Source organism: Vulpes vulpes, chromosome 13 (assembly GCF_048418805.1).
Source record: "Vulpes vulpes isolate BD-2025 chromosome 13, VulVul3, whole genome shotgun sequence".
NCBI lineage: Eukaryota > Metazoa > Chordata > Mammalia > Carnivora > Canidae > Vulpes > Vulpes vulpes.
Genome location: NC_132792.1, coordinates 132167884 through 132191696, shown reverse-complemented (window position 1 = coordinate 132191696; position 23813 = coordinate 132167884). Strand labels below are relative to the sequence as shown.

The following is a 23813-nucleotide window of genomic DNA, read 5'->3' as shown; positions in this document are numbered from 1 at the left end:
TACATGGAGATATGGGATGCATGACTGCTATGTAGCGTGTAGGAATACGTACTGAAGTGCTTGAGACTTTTTTAAGAGTCAACAAACAACCACATCCTAGATGTATCATACTCGTTTATTCCTTAGAAAAATAAGAGTGTATTGGACAATGATGCTTTCAGTTTTGATGAATATCATTCATAAATAAAAATACAACTATTTATATAAATGCCTGTTTAGATAAGTCAGTAATGGAAAGCTATAATTTCAACTCAAATTACATAATACAAAAATACACAGCTCATCCACACTGCTAAGATATCCTCAAACTCATTTAAAAAATAGGATGTCCCCAACTTTCTCAGCATTATTATAAATACAATATTACATTTGTTCTTACTCTTTTTATAATAGTTCTTTTTTCAAGACTTAAATGTACTATTTGTACTTTTCAGAATTTCTGATATATCGATCACAATTTAATGTGAAAGTCACAGATGCTGTGACAAATCAACAGTATTTATTTACACATTCACATATAACACAATGTGGTGGTCAAGTACTAGTAATAATAATTAAAAACTATTAAAATACTAAGAAAAATCACCAGTTTAACAATTTAAATGCTTTATGACAGGATAATTTATATCCAACACATATTTACAGATAGCTTTAGAAAGAAACATATCAATTTTTTCTGATATCAAAAGTATTGATAGATTTTTCTGTATTATCAACTTCATTGTAGAAGTGTTTTCATTATCTAATTTAATGTGCTGATTAAAAAAATGATATATTAACAGCAAGATTACATGTATTAGTGGTATATTTGTGTATATCAACTAACCAAAACTCAGGTTGTAAATTAAAGCCATTTAAAAGGCAAATTGAAGACAAAAATGTAACTTAAGCTGTCTTTTGTAAACTGCAACTTCCAAGTTGTGTTTTGCAGCTCCAGTAGGATCCAAAAGAATTTAACATGCTGTTTTCGTTATTTTTTTTCCTTCTCTTTTTCACATTTAATTTTTGTGTTTCTTTGCTAACTACATAAAATAGGACTCTCATCATCAACAGCTCTCCTAGGAGAAATCATGTAAGTTTGACGAGGTGTTGAGTATTATTTTCCATGTTACTTTTCTATATTTACCTGGTCTAACACTCTTAGCCATGTAGTTTTTCTTCCATCTTTTTAGGTCATTTGTTTTCACCTGGTAATCAGGGTATACTAAGGAAAATGGTCCTAGATCAAGGTGAACTGTGCCTACATATAAAATTATCATAATTTGAGGGTTTAGAATGGCAAACATGTTATACCAAAACTAACCAGGGATTCAAAAATGAACACCATCTTAAAGACACACTTATCTGAGCTCACAACATAATCTACAACAGAAGTTTACTGAATACCACACTAGCTGAAAGGAACAAACACACACTTCATGTGGTCAGAGCAGCTGAAATGGCCTTTACAGTAGTTTTGACTTCTTGACTTTGGTCTGGATTTAGAAGGGGATTGCTATTAGGATTTTCATACTGTTCATCTACCTTTAGGGAAGCGGTGTGTTCTTGAGGATTTTTATTCTCTTTGGCAAATCCTGATGTGACACACTCTGCAGAAGGCTGAAATGGCCTCTCCAAATGAACAATTTGCTTCCCCGCTTCAGCTTCTTGTTCATATAGCAATCTTTCCACTTCCACCTCAAGCTCCAAAGTCTCCTCATCAGCTTGTACATCCAGTTGGTGCATCAATTCCTCCAACTTCTTGGCCTTGCGGAGTTCATTCTGTTGTATAATTGTACAGAGGTGTTCAGTGAGTTGCTCTTTAATCTCAGTCTTGCGCTGCAGATCTAGCTTTGCTGTAACATACTCTGCTTCGGCCCTGTCAAAGCGCTTCCTGTAGAGACAGGCACAAAGATTGGTCCATTGGTTTGCCACTAAAGAAGATATTCAAAGGAGGGCCTAGAAATAATAATTAAACTCCAGAATTGGAAAAAAAAAAAAAGTACAATGAAGATATGGATGGTGATATTTTATGCACACCTGTCCTGCATATCAGACAAACAAGGCTGTTGATACTGAAACTTTCACAACATCCACGTTTAGACCTTCCTAATGTTAACAACATTCTTCTGCACTGATTTCCTCTTTCCGAAGCTGTGCTTGAATGAAAGCAGGCTGAGAGGTTAATTCAGTGTTCATGAGCTAGCTCTGGTTAGGGAGAGCTCTGATTTGCAGTGTTTGTCAATTTCTGTAGCATAAATATTACCACCACCAAGTTAATTTCAATGTGACATCACTGAATGCACAACTGGGAAGAGATATACAAACTCTGCTCTCATAAACCAGTGCAACCTAGCTCTAGCAGACAACTAGTCAAGATGTAGGAGTACAACAATAGGAGAAGGAAAAAAAAAGAAAATCTGCATCTTTTGATTAACAGATTAGAAAAGGAAGAATTTTGGTGAAGATCCTTTTCCTTATCCTTATGGATGGCAGCTGCAAGGTAAATATAAATGATGCTAGGTGAGGCAAGAAGCAAGCAGCAAGTAGAAAAGAAACACTTCAGGATAGGTTTAGGAAGGGTTTCTTAATCCTGGCACTATTGACAACTTAGACCAAATCCTTCTCTGTTGTTGGGAGCCATCCTGTACACTGTAGGATGTGCAGCAGCATCACACTGGCTTTCTCCCACTCCTGCTGGTAGTATCCAATACTTGTCAATAACCAAAAAGGTTTCCAGATATTACCAAAAGTCTCCTCAGAGGCAAAATGCCCCCAGTTGAGAATCTCTGGGTTAAGTTGTTCTCTCTCCATTCTGCAACAACAGATTACTGTGACTTTGGTTAGGGCATTTTATCTTCTAACATATATACAAATCTCAAAGACAGACAATGCCAATCTTAGAAGTAAGGTAATTCTACTGGGGAAGTCACCCTGTGATGTCTTTTCTTCCTTTTATATTAGGTTGACGCAGAAAAATTATCATATGCTGGTTCACTGTCTTTTGCCTTTTCCATGTAATTTGTTGTGTTTTTTTGTTTACTTGCTTTGTTTTTTGGCCAGGAAAAGCAACTGGCCCAAATTTAATCAACTGATTATTCACTTTAATAACCACTAACGGTTGTGAAATCCATGCTGCCTTACCTGTTACGATTGGCTACATCAACTCAACATAGTAAGTAATTTCTTGTACTACAGTTACAGCAAAACATATCTCCCAATGCAAGATTCTCTGTCTTGAAAAGAAATATAGTGAAAAAAATGAAAGGCTCTGATTTTAGAAAACCTATGGTTCAAAACCTGCCTTTCCCATTTACTGTGTATGTACCTGTTCTGGTCAAGACCTTTTTTGGATGTAAAGAACAGATACCCAGTCAAACCAGCTCAGGTGAAAAGTGGGTTTTATTGTAGGATACAAGAGGCAATCTCACAGGCAGGTCATCAGAATCAAAAGCTATTCTCTTTAATGCTTAGAAACCACAGTTTCTCTCATTTTGGCTTTCCAATCATACAGCCCAATATGGCCACCAGCTGTGGCTCTACATCAAATTCACTCCACTCAATTTCTAAGTGTTCCAATTCTAGGGGGAGGACTCAGGTTAGCTCTGCTTGGCTCATATCAATTTTGACAGAGCTCTTAGAGTGCAGCCATGCCACGAACCACTATTTAGTCAATGGATTAAATGATCTGCAATCAGTAGCCTATCTTTGTTCTCATCAGGTGTACCCCAAGATCAGCATTGTACATACAAAACACAGCTAGGTTCTTAAGGAGGAAAGTGGACAACATGCGTGCAATGTCTGAAAATTCCAGTATAGTGACCCTTGGTAGTATCTTCATCTAAGTTTTGGTTTATTTGGAAAATGGCAATAATTACTATTACTTCACAGGAGTGTTAAAGATTAAGCAGGACAAGTGTCTTGCCCAGCGGCTGGTAGGCACTCAAGAAACAGAACTCCTCCTTCAGAGCACCAGAATCAAAAAACATTGTTAGTGAATCATTAAACATGTACTGTATCTAACACTGAAATTATGCAAAGTTTAAAGACCTGGTGTTTATATTTGAAAACTCATATTTATATAATGTTCATTTACTGCATTTCATTTTTTAAATTGTCATCTAGTAACTATAAAAATGAGAAAACTAATGGTTTTTCAATTACTCTCTGTGTTAAAAGAACTGTTCAGAAGGAGCTTTGGTGGACATGTGAATCCCTTATTTCCATACTCTATAACATATCCTGTTTATGAATATTCTTGCATCAAGCTTAAGATTTCTGGCAACATTCTCTACAGGTATATGAATACCTTGCCCCTTCCCCCAACTCAGGCTTCCTTTCTGTGGTCTGGGGACTCCCTAGCCCAGCCAAAGTCAGTTAGTAAAGATTTACTGACTGCGCTCATGAATGCTGAATTGAAATTAAATTTGCAAATAGGTCCCTAGGTTTCCATTGATCTTTCACCCTGGATAAATCACTGCAGATTTTGCATTATGTTTATTTATTTAAAGTTCTTCTGGCCAGAAATATGCATATATATTTTTGCACAGAGTGATTTATGTTTGAAATATTGATTAATTTCACAAACTGCACTATGAGCCGGAGGGTCAGGTGGATAATACCAAATCAGAATATGATGACATATTTTGGAACAGAATAGTAAGAGCATTATATATAGCACGGTAAAATAAATTGAACTGGAAATATAATCACTGAATTGTTTTATTTTAAAGGGACATCGAGTGATTTAATGAATGTTATTTAAAGGATTCTAGAAACTGTCTCTTGGTTTTGGTATCCTGAAATTATTTGAGAACTCAATCATTAACCCTCAGCATGTCAGTAGGTTCCACTGATCCACTTTTAGTTTTCCAGTTCCTTTTCCAAGCAGTTCTATTTGTAAGGATCAACATGTCAAGGTTTTTATCATAAGGAAGGATAGAATAAAACTACATTCTGCAATTTCTATACGGGTCCATTGGATGCTTTTATAAATCTGAGATACATTGCAGGATTGTTGAGATAGGATATATTTTTCCTATATCTTGAACATTTTGCCTGGGAATTATTTCCTTATTACTCATCAATTATTCCCATTTATGCAGGGAAAAATTTAATAAGAAAACAAAGAATGATGGAATGATCTAAAGGATGAAGCCACGGTGAAGTGGATGATGCCACGGTGAAGTAAATCCATCACTGTTTAGTTTCCTTACTGTGGTGTCCAAAGTATTACCTCATCTTTCAAAAAGATATAAAAAAAAGACTAGAAACATCATTTCTGTAATTTGTTCTCAGCTTTCATTGAACACAGTTCAGAATTAATATTTTTCATTTCCTCCCCACAGTGGCAAAGTAGAGAGAGCTGACAGATAAAGGTATTTTGCAGCTATCAGACAAATCAAAAGATGATTGTTGTGGTACGCTAAAAACATGACCATCCATAGATATTTACTTCCTAGTCCCCAGAATCTGTAAATATTATCTTATGTGGCAAAAGATATTAAGTTAAAAATTTTTTAAATGTTTTATTTATTTATTTATTTATTTATTTATTCATTCATTCATTCATTCATTCATTTATTTGAGACACAGAGAGAGAGAGCGGCAGAGACATAGGCAGAGAGAGAAGCAGGCTCCATGCAGAAAACTGGATGTGGGACTCGATCCCAGGACTCTGGGATCACACCCTGAGCCAAAGGCAGACGCTCAACCGCTGAGCCACCCAGGTGTCCCTAAGTTAAAGATTTTGAAAGGAGTTTATTCTGAATTATTGAGTTGGACCCTAAATACAGTCACATGTATCCTTTTAAGAAAGAGGCAGAGGAAGTTTTGAGAGAGAAGAAGAGGAGGCAGTGTGACTACAGAGGCACACAACTTGGTGCAGCCACAAGCCAAGGAGTGCCTACAGCCATAGAAACTGGAAAAGGCAAGGAATGGACTCTTTCCTAGAGTCTTTGAAGGAAGACTGATCACACCAGCACCTTGATTTCAAACTCTGGCTTCCAGAAATGTAGAGAACACATTTCTGTTGTTTTAAATCACTCAGTTTGTAATGGCAGCCCTAGGAACCTATTACAAAGGCAGAAACAGACAGCCTAGGGTCTCAGTGGTGAAACTGATCACATGTGTGAAATCTCAAGAGCAGGAGACTTTGGAAAACACATCCTAGATGAATTTTCTCAAATTCAGAGTCAATGAATGAAAAACATATTTTTGAGGATAAAAAGGATATGTTATTCTCATAGAGTTAGTAATTCCAACAGGAAGAACTCGATCACAGAGTATTTTACAAGTATTTGGACCGTCTTGTGTTGTGAAAGGAGGTAACTGCATTCTTTCAGCTTTTTTTATGTTGGGAGTCTAACATTACTTGATACAAGGAGGTCTGCTATGCTTACATTCTTATTAAAATTTTTAATAAAGTTGTTTCCCACAATCCCTATTATTTTTACTTCTGTAAATTATACATAAAACATTTATGTGTGTTTGTGTGCACATGTATGCATACACGTTAGTTAATGAGAGTGTCTATTAAACATAGATGACAAACAACAATTATATTTTTTCCTGGTGTCCCTAAGTTAAAGATTTTGCCTGGGAATTTTGCCTGCCTAAAGATAACAGTCAAAGAAAAGTTCTACACATGGCAACTCTGCTTCACAAACTGATCTATGCAGCACACTGCAGCCTGGTAGTCACAGATGTGAACGGCAGCAGTAACTCTTTTTTTGGTTCAAAGTGCTGGTCTTAGTGGGGTCTACCCTAGCAGTGCTCTACAGAAACCAATTTTAAAGCAAATTCTGGCCTATTCATTATCCAAGAACTTTTTGTGCAGAGAGTACTGTACCAGGTACTAAAAAACCACAGTATTATTTTCATTTAAAAAAAAAAAAAAATCAAGGAAATCTCCCAAAGAAACTGGCTACCCTGGGGATTAGCTTACTAGTAGAAATCTAAACCACAATATTGTATCATCAATCTCTAATTTCTCAATAGCCACAGATGTAAATTTAGAAAATGATGTCTTAAAATCTTATGCATGAACAAGATACAATGCTGGTCCTAGTCACAATTGTCTACAGCTTTTCCCTAACTTCCTCAAGAGCTTAGATTTTTAAAAATAGCCTCACACATACAAAAGGATATTCACATACAACTATGTCAATATCAGTACCATGAGAAATTGCTATCTTTAGTTTGTTAAGAGACATAAAATTTTATGTAAATTTTTTTTACTATGTAAATATTACTAAAGTTTCATTAAACACATTTATATATTATGGGATGATTTCTTCTTTAACCAGTAATCCCTCCTAAAGCCTAAAACCATGACATTTCTTATATAATGTTTGACATACAAATGCATCCTTCTCCAGCCTCCTTTAGGACAGAATTAAAACATGAGATGATTTTTCTGTTGATGTATCCATAATTACCTGAATTATTCATATAAAGGGCTACAAAGGCATAAGAATGTTCCTCTAGTAAACTTAGGCTACAGAGATAAAATATGCTAAAAATGTAGGATTAATTTAATCTTAATGAAATCTTGGTTACCTCCGTAATGATCTTAATAGAAATCTGGAACCTCCAGTTATCAGCTACTGATGCCATTAACTTAAGCGGTTAATTAATAAAGGCAACCCATTAAGTCTAACAGCATATGGTCAAACAATTAAAAAAAATCACAAGGGCACCACAAACCTCTTTCTTAATAAACAATGAATTAAAAACCACAATCAAGTATTTCCGCTTTATTAAATTGTTATATAAACATTCTGATGCTGTGGTTTACCCTGGACTAATGAGGCATTCTGATTGATTTCTAATGTTACAGAGATGCAAAACTGTCATTAACACGGCATTCCCTTGTGAAAAAAGACAAACCAGGATGATTAAAGCAATGCTGAAAGGACTGAAAACCCTGAAATTGGACCTAATTTTTTGCCCTTTTATCTGCTTGCAAAGTTCATGTAATTCTTTACATGTGTTAGTTCATGTTAGAAATACTCCATGATGGTTTTTTTACTAAAAAAATGCCAATGGTTGAAACCAAGGAAACACATGATAGCAAACTATTATATACAGAACACAAAAAGAAAAAAAAAAGAGGAAAAACTTCAAGCTTTCAGGACAGAGTGGTATTTTCTTCAAAATACAGGCTTTTTTAAAAAATAAACTAGATATTCTTTCTTTGATGAAAAATGAAATGAGAACCAGGCTAATCTCTAAGGACCATCTTAGATAATCAAAATTTAATAGAGAATAGACATGGTGTTAGAATAACAGAATTTGGGGACAAGTCATTTAGACACTTACAGTCCCAAACATTACATAGCTGATAGTTTAGCAAGAAGGCAGGCTAAAATATAAATAAATAATGCAAGAAACACTCTAAAAGGAATATGAACAAGGGTGGGGAAAGTTAAGGAAGACTTTAAGAAGAGGAGACACCTGATTGAGTACAAAACAGAATTTAATGATATTGTTATGAGGCTTCATGATGGTATACCCGAAAGCTTCTGGCCCAGCTAGCATTAAATATTAGTTAATTTTGATTCCTGGTTCAGAGTTCTCTCAACTCACCGAGCATATGAATACTCGAGGCTGGCCTGATCAATCCGGTTTCTAAGGATTCCAATGTCAGCTGACACCATGTCATCTAGAGCCTGTAACTCTTTTTGAATCCGCTTTAGTTTCAAGGCCTCTGCTTGAGTTCTTTTAGATCTAGAAAAATGAGTATAATAATAAAAACATTTTAAAATCACTTATCTATACACAAGTAAAAAAAGCAACCTACTATATATATAATATGATTTTAATGTATAATTTTTAGAAATTAGAAAAAAACAGCACAAATTGAAATAAAACCAATGCTGGTAATATTTCGGTATATCTCTAAAATTGCATTTGTGCTATTGTACCTTAACTATTCCAATACACAAAAGAAAAAGATAATAAAAAAACAACTAATAGTTCACTTATAGGTCTATATTCATTTCATGAGGATGAGAATAAGCACTGAAACAACAGATCTTTATTCTCTTTACATGGAATATCCCACAAACCTTCCCAAATTTCTAGCTTTAAATTCTTGCTAAGCCCATTTTCATTTGCCTAATACTTAGTAGACAAAAGAACTGATGCCTACATTAATTACCATTTCTTTCTGTTTGTTTTTAAAACACCATTTTTTTTATATGTCTATTTGGTTTTAACCTTCTTAGGACTCATTTCCCCAAACTTTTATTATTTTGGTTCTTGTTTTTAGGCAGTACTACAGGTCCTCAAAATTCTTTCTGAAGCTCAAAACCCCAGAATACTGTTTACTTTTTCCTGTGCTTAAAGCACATCCAACCTCAGTCAGCACACTACCTCCAAATACATGACACACTGAAGAAACAGAATAAACAAATTCAAAAGCCAACCTTTAATCTGATTTTACTTATTTCAAAATTTCATACCCATTCTCACAGGAGACTAAAACTCCCCCAGAAAATAATTATATTGCAACTTACATCCTCCTGATTTCTACTCTATTATGCATTTTCCCTTGTTTTCTGCCTAAAGATAACAGTATGATTCCTTTACTTCAAGTACTTCACTGGCACATTTATTAATAATCTAATCAGGTTTATTTCCTTACATTTCTGCCTGTATCAATACTTTCTGTCTTCAATAAAAAACACATAAATAACAAGTGCTGAGGGATGCTTGGGTGGCTCAGCGGTTGAGTGCCTGCCTTTGGCTCAGGGCGTGATCCCGGAGTCCCAGGATCGAGTCCCACATCGGGCTCCCTGCATTGAGCCTGCCTCTGTCTCTGTCTCTCTGTCTTTCATGAATAAATAAATAAAATCTTAATAACCAATAGTTTTTCCAGGCTTTTCTGGAGATCTGAAAAGAAAATGCCAAGAATGCTTGCTTGCATTTCATCCTCCTTATTCTCAATCAGTGCTTCAGCGACTGAGCTTGGTTTCCTAAGGCCACAGCACATGGTAAACTACAAACTAAAAGGGCAGAAAGAGTGGGTGAGGGTTGGCAAGTGGCTCAAATATCAATGCTACTGTTGGAAGCCAGCACAATGTAGTAAAGGAAAAGCAACTGCTAACAAACTGACATTGGAAGGTGACAGAAAAATTGAAGTGCACATAGTATGGCAGAGTGCTCATGATGGTGACCTTGAGTCACTGATAAAAGGTTACATCATGTATCAGCGGGGGCAGGTAAATCATTCAGGAAAAATGTCCACAGAAAATACAATCAAGATTTCTGGGAGTGGAAGTCACTTAAGTAGAATAAACAATCTTACTCTTCTAACCTGTCACACAGTCAAGCCCTCCCTTGTCAAAATTAAAACCTGTGTTTGTTGCTAGTGCCCTTATACTGGTCATTGCTTCCTTATTAGAATGTGTAGATGGGGGGATCCCTGGGTGGCTCAGCAATTTAGCGCCTGCCTTCAGCCCAGGGCGTGATCCTGGAGTCCTGGGATCCAATCCCACATCAGGCCCCCTGCGTGGAGCCTGCTTCTCCCTCTGCCTGAGTCTCTGCCTCTCTCTCTCATTCTGTGTCTCTCATGAATAAATAAAATCTTAAAAAAAAAAAAAAATAGAATGTGTAGATGGTTAAAACTGAAAACACTGATGTTGATTCTGAAGTTTTAACTGCACCTGTATTCACAAATTCGGTACAATCTATGCTTACAAAGTCCTCTTTAATAAATCAACACTGGTATTTTAGTATCATTTGTAAAACATAATTTGTTTAGTTAGCCTTAGAAATAATGTCATAGAGAGGCGCCTGGCTGGCTGAGTCAGTAGAGTAGGTGACTCTTGATATTAGGGTTGAGTTCAAGCCCTACACTGGGCATGGAACCTACTTTACAAAAAAATTTAAAAAAGGAATGTTGTAGAGAAAATGTCAATTTATCAAAAAACAAGGGCAAACACATATAAAACATGACAGAACTGATTGCAGGTTACAAACAACCACTCCTAATTCGGGTGCCTCACCTTTCTGCAATAGCTTTAGCCAAAAGAGCTTTCTTACGTTTATTTTTCTCTTCCATTAGCCGTTGCTCTTGTTGGAGGACTTCCCAACGAGATTTTTCTTGCCTAGGGCAAAAAAAAAAAAAAAGTAAAAATGAGTTTCTGAAGCCCTATCCTACACCTTACCAGTCTCAGTTCCCTATGTATAAAATGTAATCAACCAGATTATGTATATTTTCCTTCAAAAACCCTCTTAAAAGGAACCCATCTGCAGCTCATTATTTTGTTCTAATAGGAACAAAGATTATGATTTAAAATAAAGAAGGCTTACATAAACTGGCCCTTTGAAATCCATTATATGTGTATAATCTAGGAAGCCACAAACTGGAAGCCAGAGTACTATGGCATTTCTTAGGAGTACAAAGAAAGTTGTATAAGTTAATTATGTATTATATGCAAAATGGAGATCAAAATAAATTGGTATGTAGCTAATGTCACATTCTATCTTTTAGAGTTTTCTATGATGAAAGTCTCTATCACCTTTCACCCTTAGGACAACAAACAATGCTTATTTTATTTTTTCAATTTCTCTCAGTTCTCAAACATTATGAAACAGAGTGGAACACTATGAGCTAAGATCTGAATGCTGCGCTACTGAGAAACTTCAAAGATCTGAAAACAGTCCTCTGTCTGTCCAATTCTGGAAGAGGTATATTGAAAATTTTCCATAAAATCAACAACTTGATGTCAACTCAACATAATGACAAAACTATTTATTCCTATTATTGTCAATTCTTATGGCCATTGTCTCAAAATGCTCTAGTCCCAGACTCATTAACCACTTCTAAATTTATCGTTTTATTTTCATTCCTACAGCCTCCACCCTGGTGCTAGCACTGGTCCACTTTCATTTTAACTATTGCAGGCATCTTCTCACCAGATGCTAGAGTTCCAGCTCAGTGAGCACCCTCTCCCAAATGTGCCACAACACTGACACCCGCATTTTTTCTAAATGTTGTTTTGATCAGGGCATCTCTCCCTCAGAGGCCTTGGTGATAACCAACTACACTGAACTCGATAGATAGGAACCCTCAACTTCCATATCCTTCTTCGCTTCCCTCATTCTCCACTATTCTCTGGCCTCGCTTTTGGATCTTCCAGAGAAGTGAGATGCCATCTCTGAGCACTCTTCAGGATAGAGCTTTCCCTTTCCCTTTCTTATAGGCTTAGAATTCCTCTTTGTCAAGAATAGTTCCTGAGATTGCATGTCTTCTATGAAAATTCTCCCGAGTACCTAAAAAAATTTATTTTCCTAACAACATTCAATCTAAATTGTCCAGCTTAATTTAAATCCACCCTCCCCAACTTGTGTCAGGCTGGTGCTGGCAAATTACGCTTAAAAACACTTAAGTATATGCACTCATTCAATGCTGATCTCATAATTCATATGGCTTTATTTCTCTTGTAAAAATGATTTCTTGGTTGTGAACTCAGAGCACAGAATCTGGATCAGAGAAATCATACGATACTTCGAAAGACTCAGAAAATGGAAAACAGAAACAAATGGCATCCTGATCAATCAGGAGGAAACAAATAAGAATGGATATTAAAACTAAGCTATAGAATTCACAAGTGATAGAATGGCAATTTCCAAAAGAATGTTTCTAAACTAAATTCTGGAGGTAGTTTCTAACATAAGCACATTAAACAAAGAATAAAAAGAAATCTAATGATGCAGGTGAATTGTTTTATTAGTCCTCTCAATTTCAACTTTCCTTTGAGCATCCCTTCATATTGTATCTCTTCACAAATACTTTTTTCTGGGCCAAAGTATATGGAGCCTGGAAAGTAAAGACTGGTTTGATTTGGGGATGAGGTGAGGACTGCACATAAGAACTGTTTCTAGTGAGGGTAAAGGGCAGAGACTTTGGATCTGGAAAGACTTGTAAGTGAACCCCAACTCTTCTACTTATTGGCTATGTATTTGATTTGGGAATAAAGTATCTTTTCTGAGTCCAAGATTTCATCTATAAAGTGAAAATCATGAACAGGTACTGGAAGCTGCTGTGAAAACTAAGTGACATAACCTGTATAACATGCCAACACCAACTGGCTTACCATACATTTATGGGGTAGCTATTCTTTCAAAGACTATTCACTACACTTCTAGGTTAGAATTTAAAAGAGAAAAGGTTAAAACTCAATTTCTTCAAAACGTAGTGAAGGAAAAAAAAGTAAAATGGAAAAAAATCTCATTGATATATAGACTTACTAACAATTCCACTTTCTTTTTTTCCATTTTGCAATCTGGCTCTGGGGGTAGAACCTCGGTGTTTTTGTGACTATCATGGGAATTCTCGAATCCTAGTTCCCTTGGTTGACTTTCAATACCCTGTGGTTTTCCATTACCAACAGGAGAGGTGAGTGTCAGAGGACTAGGAGGAACAGGGGGAGAAGAATGTGGTTTTGGACTATTAAAACTTGGTTTTGGTGTGGAAAGCAACTGCTCTGGAGGTACTGAGGTTGATCCCTCTTGAAGTCCAAGTTTTTGGCTCTGCTCTTGAAGGGCTTTTTCTCGCTGAAGTTGTTGTCGACTTTTCTTCACAGGAAGACGCCGCTGTGGTTCAAATGGGTCTATGTGAAAAAGAGAATGGAGCAGCAAATAATTAGGGTTTCTCTAAGAAAATAAAGTATTAACATTATTAAAACTTTGACAGTAATTCTACAGGGTTTCTCTCCCCTTCTCTATCCAAAAAAGCCCAGGGAAAAATAGCCATCTTCTTGTAGCATTTTGACAGTTCTCCAATCATACTGTTAATATTTAACAAAAACTGTCCCAACTCAAATTTACCTTAAAAGAAGTCCATTTGTCTGTTGAGTTAGGCCTCAGAATAAAAAGGTTTCCTTTTCAACTTGAATTGAGAATTGCCTAAAGAATCAACTAATTTGACCAAACAAGGTACACAAATGAATTCTTGATAGGTCTTAAATTTGATTTATGATTCTATCTGCTCTCCTGAAATAAAATGGTGGTTACATTTACAAATGGGCTGCACTTTGTTTCTTAAATAATAGCAGATCTTAGGCTAATTTGATACATAGATAGACGTTATACATAAAGTATAACTGAATGAAGTCTCTTGTTTCTAAGAATGCTAGTTAACCCTCAAATGCTAGCTTTCATCTTCCAGAGCAGTGCAAGGTTGTGTTCCCCAAAGTCAATTAGCCATTAATCAATATATGCAAGCTAATTTTAATAGCAGCCTGAGCAAACCATAGAGGGAGGTAAAACAACTGGGAGAATTTTTTTTTTAAAAAGCACTACTAAATAAATATTAACCCATTATACTTTTTGGGTTGTCCATGCCAGTGTTAACTTTGTAAGGCAGAGTACTGGAGAATTTGACTCACATTTACACTATGTTTAATAAGATCTGTAAATGGTATTGTTTATAAAATGCCTGGGAAATGAAATTGTGGTAAGTCCTTGTAAACAAATTCAAAAAGGACTTTTAAAATTCTGCACGTTGACTTCTGAAGCAACACAAGCCTAGTATCTATTTCTCCAGAAAGAGAATTAAAAGCTCTGGAGTCATAGTTCTGGTATTGCTTTTGTCCAGCTCAGTAACCGTAGGCAAGTCAATTAATTATTCCATACCTCAGTTTCTTCATCTGTCAAACTGGCTGAACATTTTACCTACTCTATTTAACTCATGGAGTTGGTGCAAGGATTAAATGAGATAGGTAAAGAAAATGTTTTTAAAAGGTAAATGTACCTCTGAAAGTAAAATGTTATTATTGTTGACTTTTGTCAGAAACACAAAGTAGCCCCCTTTATCTTAGGATAGGAACTCATTCTTGCCTACTGATCTTTATCCACACCATGAGAAAATACCATTGAGCCTGTTTTACTTTCCAGTTACACTCAATCAGCTGAATTAATAGTCCCTATGAAATCCAGTACTGCAGCTTCCATTCTATTTTGCATTTTCACAGAACCTGCATATGAAATTTAAAATGCTACAATAAAGTAAAAAATAATAAACCAAACAATAAACAAATCAGGCCAATTAAAAATAGAACATATGATATAAAAACTCCTAGAACTATAAGTCATTAGAGCGAGGCTGCAGAATGCAAGATTAATATATAAAAGTCAACTATTTTCCTATGTCTCAACAATGAAGAAGCAGAGTCTGAAATTAACCTTTTGCATTAGCACTAAAAAAAAAAAATGTAATATTTAGGAATAAATCTAAGAAAGTACAAGATCTATGAAGAAAACTACAAACTCTGATAGTGAAACCAAAGAACTAAATAAATAGAGAGATATTCAATGTTCATGAATAGAAGATTCAATACTGTCAAGATGTCAATTCGTCCCAACTTGATCTATGGATTCACTGCAATCCCAATCAAAATCCCAGCCAAGATATTTTTTGCATACCGACACAATGATTCTCAAGTTTATATGGAAAGGCAAGCCTCAGAACAGCTAACATAATATTAAAGAACAAAACTGGAGGACTGGCATTACTCGACTTCAAGATTCATTATAAAGCTACAATAATCAAGACAGTGGGTATTAGTGAAAGAATAGACAAACAGACCAATGGAACAGAACAGAGAACACAGGAATATACAAAATGACCAATGAAATAGAACAAAGAACCCAGAAACAGGTTCATTCATGTACGCAGCACTGGTATATGACTGAGATAGCATGAGCTTATCACAGCAAAAGGTGGAATCATTCAGTAAATGGACTGGCTATGTAGAAAAGATAAAATCAGATACATAACTCACACCATATAAAAACAAAACATTCTCTAAATGGATTATGGACTCAATGTCAAATCAACACTTTAAAAAATTCTTATTAGAAACACATTTCTTTATGCAATGTTTTGAATCTGCTGTAGCTTATAATAAAAATGACTGTTAAAAACTCTTAATTGAATATGAGGATTAATATCTTATGGTAGGGTACTACCACCTCATGGTAGGGTACTAAATTCTTAAGACACAGAAATGTTGATGAATTTGATCATATTAAAATTAACTACTTTGTTATTTAAGATAAAAGTTATAAGACAAGGTAAAAGCTGGGAGAAGATATTCAGAGGAGAAGATATTTGTAACATATCCAGCAAAGAACTAGGATCAAGAATAAAGAATTCACAAATTTTTTTCTTTAGACATTGGTGGCATTGTAGCAGCACTTTTTTTTTTATTTCTACTTTTAAAAAAATTTTTCTATTTTATTTTTTTTTTTTTAAAGATTCTATTTATTTATTCATGAGAGACATAGAGAGAGAGGAGGCAGAGACATAGGCAGAGAGGGAGAAGCAGGCTCCATGCAGGGAGCCGATGTGGGTCCCGATCCCAGGACTCCAGGATCACGCCCTGTGCCCAAGGCAGACGCTCAACTGCTGAGCCACCCAGGTGTCCCTATTTCTAATTTTTAATTAAGAAATAAGTCATACATCAAATAGACATATATGTTATGACACAAATCTAACCTGTACGGATAATTTAAAAATAGTAACATTTTAACACGTAAAACATCACTACAGTAGACATAATTGCTATTTAACGATAGACATGTTATCCTCTCTTTTGGAACACACAAGATAATTGTATTTATTGCTCTCCAAATCATATTACTCCCATTTAATTGCCAATACTCAATTCTCTCTCTCTCTCTCTCTTTTTTTTTTTTTTGCCAATACTCAATTCTCAACCTTTTTCTCCTCCTGCCATGGTGAACTCCTCCTAAATGATAGCACCAAAACACAGTGTAAAGTAATTATGTGGAAAAGAATGACCTGTCATTCTATGTTAGACATGAAGCTAAAAAGAAAAATTTATCTTTATTATTTTAAAAAATCGATATATTACAGCTATTTGTGTAACTTGTCTTAACTTGACTTCATCATTACCAATACTTTTGAAATTCCCTATGTATTTGCCCCTTCCTGATAATATTCCCTTGCCTTTCTAGTATCCTGCATGTCCTGTATCCTTTGATGTCCTATATTCACAAAAGAACATACCTGCTTTGCATGATTTTGATCTTCTACAAATTAGGTATCAAGTTGTATATATTTTTCTCAATTGCTCTTTTCATGCATATTTATGAAATTTACACATTAATACATGTGGGTATATTTCATATATTCCCATAGCTGTAGAGCAGCCCACTGGATGATTATATCACAATTTATTAATCTACTTTTTTTAAAAGATTTTATTATTTATGAGAGACACAGAGAGAGGGTCAGAGACATAGGCGGAGGGAGAAGCAGGCTCCCTGTGGAGAGCCTGATGCGGGACTTGATCCCAGGACTCCAGGATCATAACTTGAGCCAAAGGCAGATGCTCAACCACTGAGTCACCCAGGTGCTCCATATTTATCTTTTTTTAATGAACATTTGGTTTGTTCTCAGCTCTTTAATATTAAAATACGAATGCTAAGAACATTCTTTCTTAATGTGCATATGGGTTTCCCTAGAGTACTGTCATGCTTATTTTCGCTGGCAACCAACTCCATCTTCATGGATTACTTAATTATATTTTTAGGTTGGAGAATAGCTGGAAGGAGCCTTAAAACTTAAAAATCCAGATCTTCTAAGTTTTATACATGAGAAATTCCAATGCAAAAAGATTTTGAGGCAGAGCTAGGAGATCTACATGCCAATCACTGTGTTTGGCTATGAGCATACAAGGATGCTAAGTATGGAGGTCACAGACTAGTGGTTGGGGTCTATGCTCTAACATCCCACTATGAAATGACAGGCCTTGAAGCTAACATCCTTCCAGGCCCTCTCTGTCCCAAAATGCAGAGATATTTAGAAATGTACTTCTACATAATGAATCTATAGTTTTAATTTAGTCTATATTAATCCTTCTTTCTCTTGGCAAACTCACCTCTGCTAACACACAATCTCTGTGAAATCTTCCCAAGCTCCACCCCAACCCCAGCACAGTCAGGTTCCTGCTAGCTCTATAACAAGCTCTTAAAAAAAAATAAAATAAAATAAAATAAAAAAATAAAAAAAAAAAACAAAAAAAAACAAGCTCTTATAAACTATCTATTATCCATTATATTATAGTCTATCTCCTCACCAGACTATCAGCTCTTTGAAGGCAAGGATGATACCTTGTTCATCTTAGTGTGTAATACAGAAGCTGATACTTCTTTGAGTCAGACCAGAAGCAAGAACATTTGTACTCTGTACATTTGAATATGTGAACGAATGTTCAAAACAAAGAGCAAAAGAATTTGAGAACACCAAACTAGATGGAGTCAATTAGTTCCACGCTGTAGTATAACCTTGATGATGCAATTTATTTATTTATTGTTTTTAAATTTATTATTATTTGTCTTTGATGATACAATTTTTAAAGGCCTCTGGACCAGTCAAAAATTTGTCCATCCATACTCCAATCTACACTGGCCCTATGTTACTACTTTAGCTCCTTTCCCCCTGGTCAGCCTTAGATTATTTTTACACCTATGCTAGTAATACTGCTAAAATTTCTACACCTGTGCTTTTTTTTTTTTTACAGACTTACCTGAGCAACACCCAATTTGATCACAAACTCTAATCAAAAGCATGCCAGGGCCCCATTTTAATTTTCTCCCAAAGTAAAATATATCAATTACGGTACTCAGCGCGATGTAAAGTAATGTGCACTACCAGGATCACCCATACAGAAAACTTCATAAAGTTCCAACCACAAGCAAAGCATAGTTTATACCACCAAGAGTTTCTCGCTAAGTAGCAGCAAAATTAAGTCCTTCATTAAAAGGAAAACAAAACAGTACAAGTTCCAGCGAAGGAAGCACAACATCTTCGCTCTACAACAAAGCCAACGTGTATGATTTCACACGTACCCTCCCAAAGACTCTCGGTTCTTCTCACTCTCGACAGTTAGAAAATCACAGAAGTCATCTGGCAACCAGAAGTGAATGCAAGGCTCCAGATGTATAATGAAAGGCACTGTCATCCTTTCGTGTTTATTCAGATCCCTGTGCTCCCTTCTTCCCGACCACTGTCCACTTTTATCAATTCACCACAAGTCTCACACGCCCCTCCTCCTCCTTTTACCCGACCCCAATCCTCCAGCCACTGATTTATGCAGCAATCTTCCCATTGGCGACGGCTAGGCCGTAGGCTCACTTCCTCTCCCAAGTCCCATTCCTTTCACAGGAAAAAAAAAAAAAAAAAAAAAAAAAAGTCCACTCTAAATCCCCGGAACGGATTCCTGAACTTCCTGGTCTAAAAGAAGACCCCGGTCCCCTGGACCAGCCCCTCCCGCATCGGCTCCCCAGTCCAACTACCTCCGGAGCCCCTCAATCCCCTCCTCCCATTACAGCTCCTTCCCCAAACAGGGACACAGAACCCTCCTTCCCGCCCCCTTCCCCCTCAAAAGCTGCAGCCCCGCCCCTTTCCCCTCAACAGACCCAAAGATTAAACCACCACCGGCACGTCCCGTTACCTTTAGTCTGCCTTAGCCGCCTCAGCTCCTCCTCAGAGAAGCCTGCCCAACCCCGCGCCATTGGCCTCGGCTGCCAGCACCCCCAGAGCGCCCAAACCTCAGAGCCCCGACTGCCAACACGACTACCCGGGCACATCCGGGTTCTTCCCCGGCCGCGGCCGAACAGCCAATCAGCGCGCCGAGCTCTGGCTCGAAGGACCCCTCTCGCTCGAAGCAGGGTCCGGCCCCCTTCGGGTTGTCTCCAGCAGTGCCGGACGAGTTGCCTGAATTAATCTCGGCCACAGACACATTCTTGTCTTCTCACGTGAGTCGGCTCTACCTCCCTGGCTCCTGTTCTTGTTGTATTAATAGCTTCACGGGATAAGGGGAGAAGTGGCGATGGCGATGAGGGGGAGCTAGACAGGCAGGTAGGAAGTGGCTACCAGTCGGTGGCGGCGAGGAGCGGACCGCCCCTCGGGTCCTGTGGGGCGTCATGGGGGCGGAGCCTCCTGGGTGCTGGGTCTGCCGGGGCGGGGGCGCTCCGGGCCGGTGGGACTGCGCTGGGACTTTTCTGCAAATTGACTTAAGAGGATGTTCAGAGTTAGGGTTTTAGTTGTGAAGAAGCATTTCAGAGGGCCGGGGGGTTGGGGGGGTATCATAAAGGGAAGGGGACAGACACGTTAACAGGCTTTCTCTGCGTAGCTGGGTCTCCCACGGAGCGTGATGGGAGGTGGTTTCCGTGATGTTGTGAACGATTCCCTCAGATCTGGAACTTCTCTCCTCAGGGATGCCTGTATCTCTACTGAAAATGAGCCCTCGTCAGCTTTCGTCCAGAGAAGTCCGTGTCCAACAAGGCCGGCGCTGGGGCGCCGACACTAGGCTTTTCTCTCCCCGGAGGCCTGATTCCATCGTTCTGGTTCGACCTTGAGCACCTGTCTGCGCTTCCATTTTCTCCTTTCCAGCAAGATCTCGAAAGATTAAGATGCAGAATACATATAGATCAGGACGATTTAAAAGAGACCAGTTGCTCTTATTTTTCATGTTTCTCATCACCATATTTGCATTGAAAAAAAAAAAAAAAACCCAAAACGTTATTTTGGCTTACATTACAAAATCCCAAGTGTAACTTTTGGTTTTTAGTGTGCCAGTATTTTTTTTTTTTTTTAGTTGAAAAAGTAGACTGGAAATAAAATGCCACACCGAGAAGAGTTTGGAATGAGATTTTCAGGTTAAGATAGGAGACCAGAGGTGAAGGATGTTGGGAATTCCTCTTGTAACCTTTGAACTTAAAAGTAATTTCTGAAGTTTTAAGTGTGCACAAATTCTTCATTTTAAATGTGGACTCATTTTTCCTTTTTTTTTTTTTTTTTTTTAAGTGCAATTCAAAAGGATTGGCGAGATAGATCATACAGTTTGGGGACATAGATTAAATGTTTTTAAAATACGAATTTTGGGGCGCCTGGGTGGCTCAGTGGTTGAGCGTCTGCCTTCGGCCCAGGGCATGATCCTGGAGACTTGGGATCGAGTCCCGCGTCAGGGTCCCTGCATGGAGCCTGCTTCTCCCTCTGCCTGTGTCTCTGCCTCTCTCTCTCTCTCTGTCTCTCATGAATAGATAAATAAAATATTAAAAAAAAACAGATTATCAAGCAGGTGGGGATCATTAGTACCAATGGTAATTACTTTGGTTTCCCATTTATAAGCATCAGCCATGTAGTAAAAATGAAGTACCTTGTATATCCCATGTTAAATTTTATACATGAACTCTTTTTTTAAGCTCTGAGTGAACTTCAAGAATTACCAATAATCGTAATAGAAATGGAAATTATGGTATTTTAAAAGGTTTGCATAAGGCCTGAATGAGAACCCAAACGTGAGGTTATAGTAAAAAATAACATCTGTGTAAAATTACAATTTCCACTTTGCAAGGTTCTAACTCTTGTTTCTGTTGGCTTTCCCTCATGGTGACTGGTTTCTTCAAATGATGTGTAATGTGTTATTGGGAACTTAGCTTCAGAGAAGTTTTTGCTTTGTGAAAGTCCCCTGTATCTTGGATTGAGAGACTCTTTGCAGAAACACCTAGTGTATAACAGAATATTGATGCCTACTAAGCCTTCAAATAAATGTTAAAAGACTTAACTTTCCCAAGTTAAGTATTGAGATGAAACATTTCCATATTTTATGCATTCTGAGATTCCTTTTTACGAATTTCTGTGATGGTGAATAACATTAAACATCCATTTCTTACTTACTGCTATTTGCAGCCATGGACTCATTGGTTAGTAAATAAAAAAATAAAAGTAGGTTGAGTAGCATCAACGTGCCATTTTATTTTTTATAAGCCTTAAAATAATATTTTAGCAATATTCTGCAGTTTTCAGTTTAGGGATTTTGCACATCTTCTGTCAGATTTATCCCCAAATGGTTAATAGCATGACCCATTGTAAGTAGCACTTGTATTTGATATTCAATTTTTGTATCTTATATATAGAAATAAAATTGATTTATGTTTGTTGATCAACAGTGGTAAACACTAGTCATGGCAGCATTTTTTTAAGGTAGATTTCAGTGGATTTTGTACATGAATGATCATGTCTGCAAACCACAATTTTGTTTCTTTCAAATCTGCATACCATTTATTTTCTTGCCTTATTGCATTGGGTAGCTAAAGTCAGTCATGGGTGTTCCATGCCTGCATGACTGTCCAATAAGAACCCTAGACGACAAGGTTTAGATGACTTCCCTAGTTGGTGATACTTTGTATGTGTTGTCATGCATTATTGCTGGGAGAATTAAGTGCAATCCATACAATACACTAAGAAAGGACAACTGGAAATTTATATCTGATTTTTTCTGGACTCCTCTCTAAGTGCATTTGCCTTTGCTGCTTTCTTTTTTAAAGAAGATGTTATTTATTTATTTGAGAGACCGAAAGAGAGAGAGAGCGAGCACAAGCCAGGGGGAAAGGCAGGGTTAGAGGGAGAATCAGGCTCCCTATTGAACAAGAAGCCTAACTCCTGGCTTAATCCCAGGACCACGGGATCACATCCTGAGCCAAAGTTAGATGCTTAATCGACTGACCCACTCAGGTGCCCCATTGCTTTTGCTGATTTTAATCCGTATCTGTTTACTATAATAAACTATAATTGTGAGTTTATAACAGCTTTTCTGAGTTCCTTGAATCTTTCTAGTGCTAATTTAACAAAACTAAGAGGGGCATGGAGACCCCCAACACCTATTAACCTTTTACTGACTAGGTTTTGTGCTGATATCACTTCTGTAATTCCTGATACTGTAAGATAATTTGTATCTTGTTTCTTTTTCTGATCACTCCCCTTGCAGGTTTACCAACTCTATTTTTATTAAACAACCAGCTTTTGGTTTTACAGAATTTCTCTTTTTATTAGTTTAATACATTTTTTGTTTCTTCTATAATCTTTACTATTTTATGCTTGCTTTGGGTTTATTTGCTCTTCTTTTTAAAGTAGAAATTGAAGTTCTTTGTTTAAAACCTTTCTTTTTTTCTAAATAAATGTTCAGTGCTATACATTTTCTTCTATATACTGCATTAGCAGACTCCCATGAATTTTGATATATTATTTTTAGTACTTTCTTTTAATTCAAAATGTCTTTTAGGTTTTTTTTTTTTTCATCTTTTAGTTACTGATTATTTAAAATTCTGTTGCCTAGTTTTAAATATCTGGAGATTTCTGGAGACCTCTCATTTATTTTTAATTCTGTTGTGATCAGAGAAATAGTTTGTATAATTTGAATGCTTTTATATTTAATGATATTTGTTTTATGGCCCAGAATGCAGTCTATCTTGGGAAATGTTTTGTGTACAAATAAAATGAATGTGTATTTTACTATGGTTAGATGGAGTGTGTTAGATGGAATGTGTATTTTACTATTGGATGGAGTGTTCTGTTAATATCAAGGCAATTTTGGTTGATTGTGATTTTTAAGTCCCCCATATCATTACTGGTTTTTCTACTTATTCAGTTGAAAGATGAGGATTAAAGTTCACCACTGTAATTGTGAATTTGTCCATTTCTTTTTGTACTTTTGTCAGTTTTGCTTTATGTGTATTTTTTTAAAGATTTTATTTATTCATTTGAGAGAGAGAGAGAGAGACCCAGAGAGAGCATGAGCAGAGAGGAAAGGCAGAGGGAGAATGAGAAGCAGACTCCCCACTGAGCTGGGAGCCTGACATGGGGCTGGATCCCAGGACCTGGAGATAGTAACCTGAGCCAAAGGCAGACATTTAGCCATCTGAGCCACCTAGGTGCCCCACTTTATGTGTCTTGAAACCCTGTTATTAGGTGCATAAACATTTAGGATTGTACGCCATGTTGATTATTTGAT

At 36.8% G+C, this 23813-nt stretch overlaps 1 protein-coding gene and 1 long non-coding RNA gene across 5 annotated transcripts; one reads left to right on the top strand and one right to left on the bottom strand.

The window, feature by feature from the left end:
- Nucleotides 1-97: 97 nt before the first annotated feature.
- On the bottom strand, nt 98-19634 carry GORAB (golgin, RAB6 interacting). 4 transcript variants are annotated; one of them, XM_026003316.2, is made up of 5 exons: nt 19473-19634; nt 13244-13601; nt 10992-11093; nt 8569-8709; nt 98-1873 (listed from the first exon to the last, which is right to left on the bottom strand). In XM_026003316.2, the coding sequence occupies exons 1-5, from the start codon at nt 19606-19608 to the stop codon at nt 1417-1419; spliced, it is 1194 nt and encodes a 397-aa protein (XP_025859101.2). In that variant the 5' UTR covers nt 19609-19634; the 3' UTR covers nt 98-1416. The 4 variants fall into 4 exon arrangements, with proteins under 4 accessions (XP_025859101.2, XP_025859103.2, XP_025859102.2 ...); XM_026003318.2 differs by having other exon boundaries at nt 13240-13601; nt 19473-19622; XM_026003317.2 differs by lacking the exon at nt 19473-19634 and adding an exon at nt 18868-19333.
- Nucleotides 19635-19948: 314 nt separating this feature from the next.
- On the top strand, nt 19949-23490 carry LOC140594990 (uncharacterized). The gene is made up of 2 exons (XR_011996340.1): nt 19949-20051; nt 20237-23490. It is a non-coding gene; the product is annotated as an uncharacterized lncRNA (long non-coding RNA).
- The last annotated feature ends 323 nt before the right edge of the window (nt 23491-23813 follow it).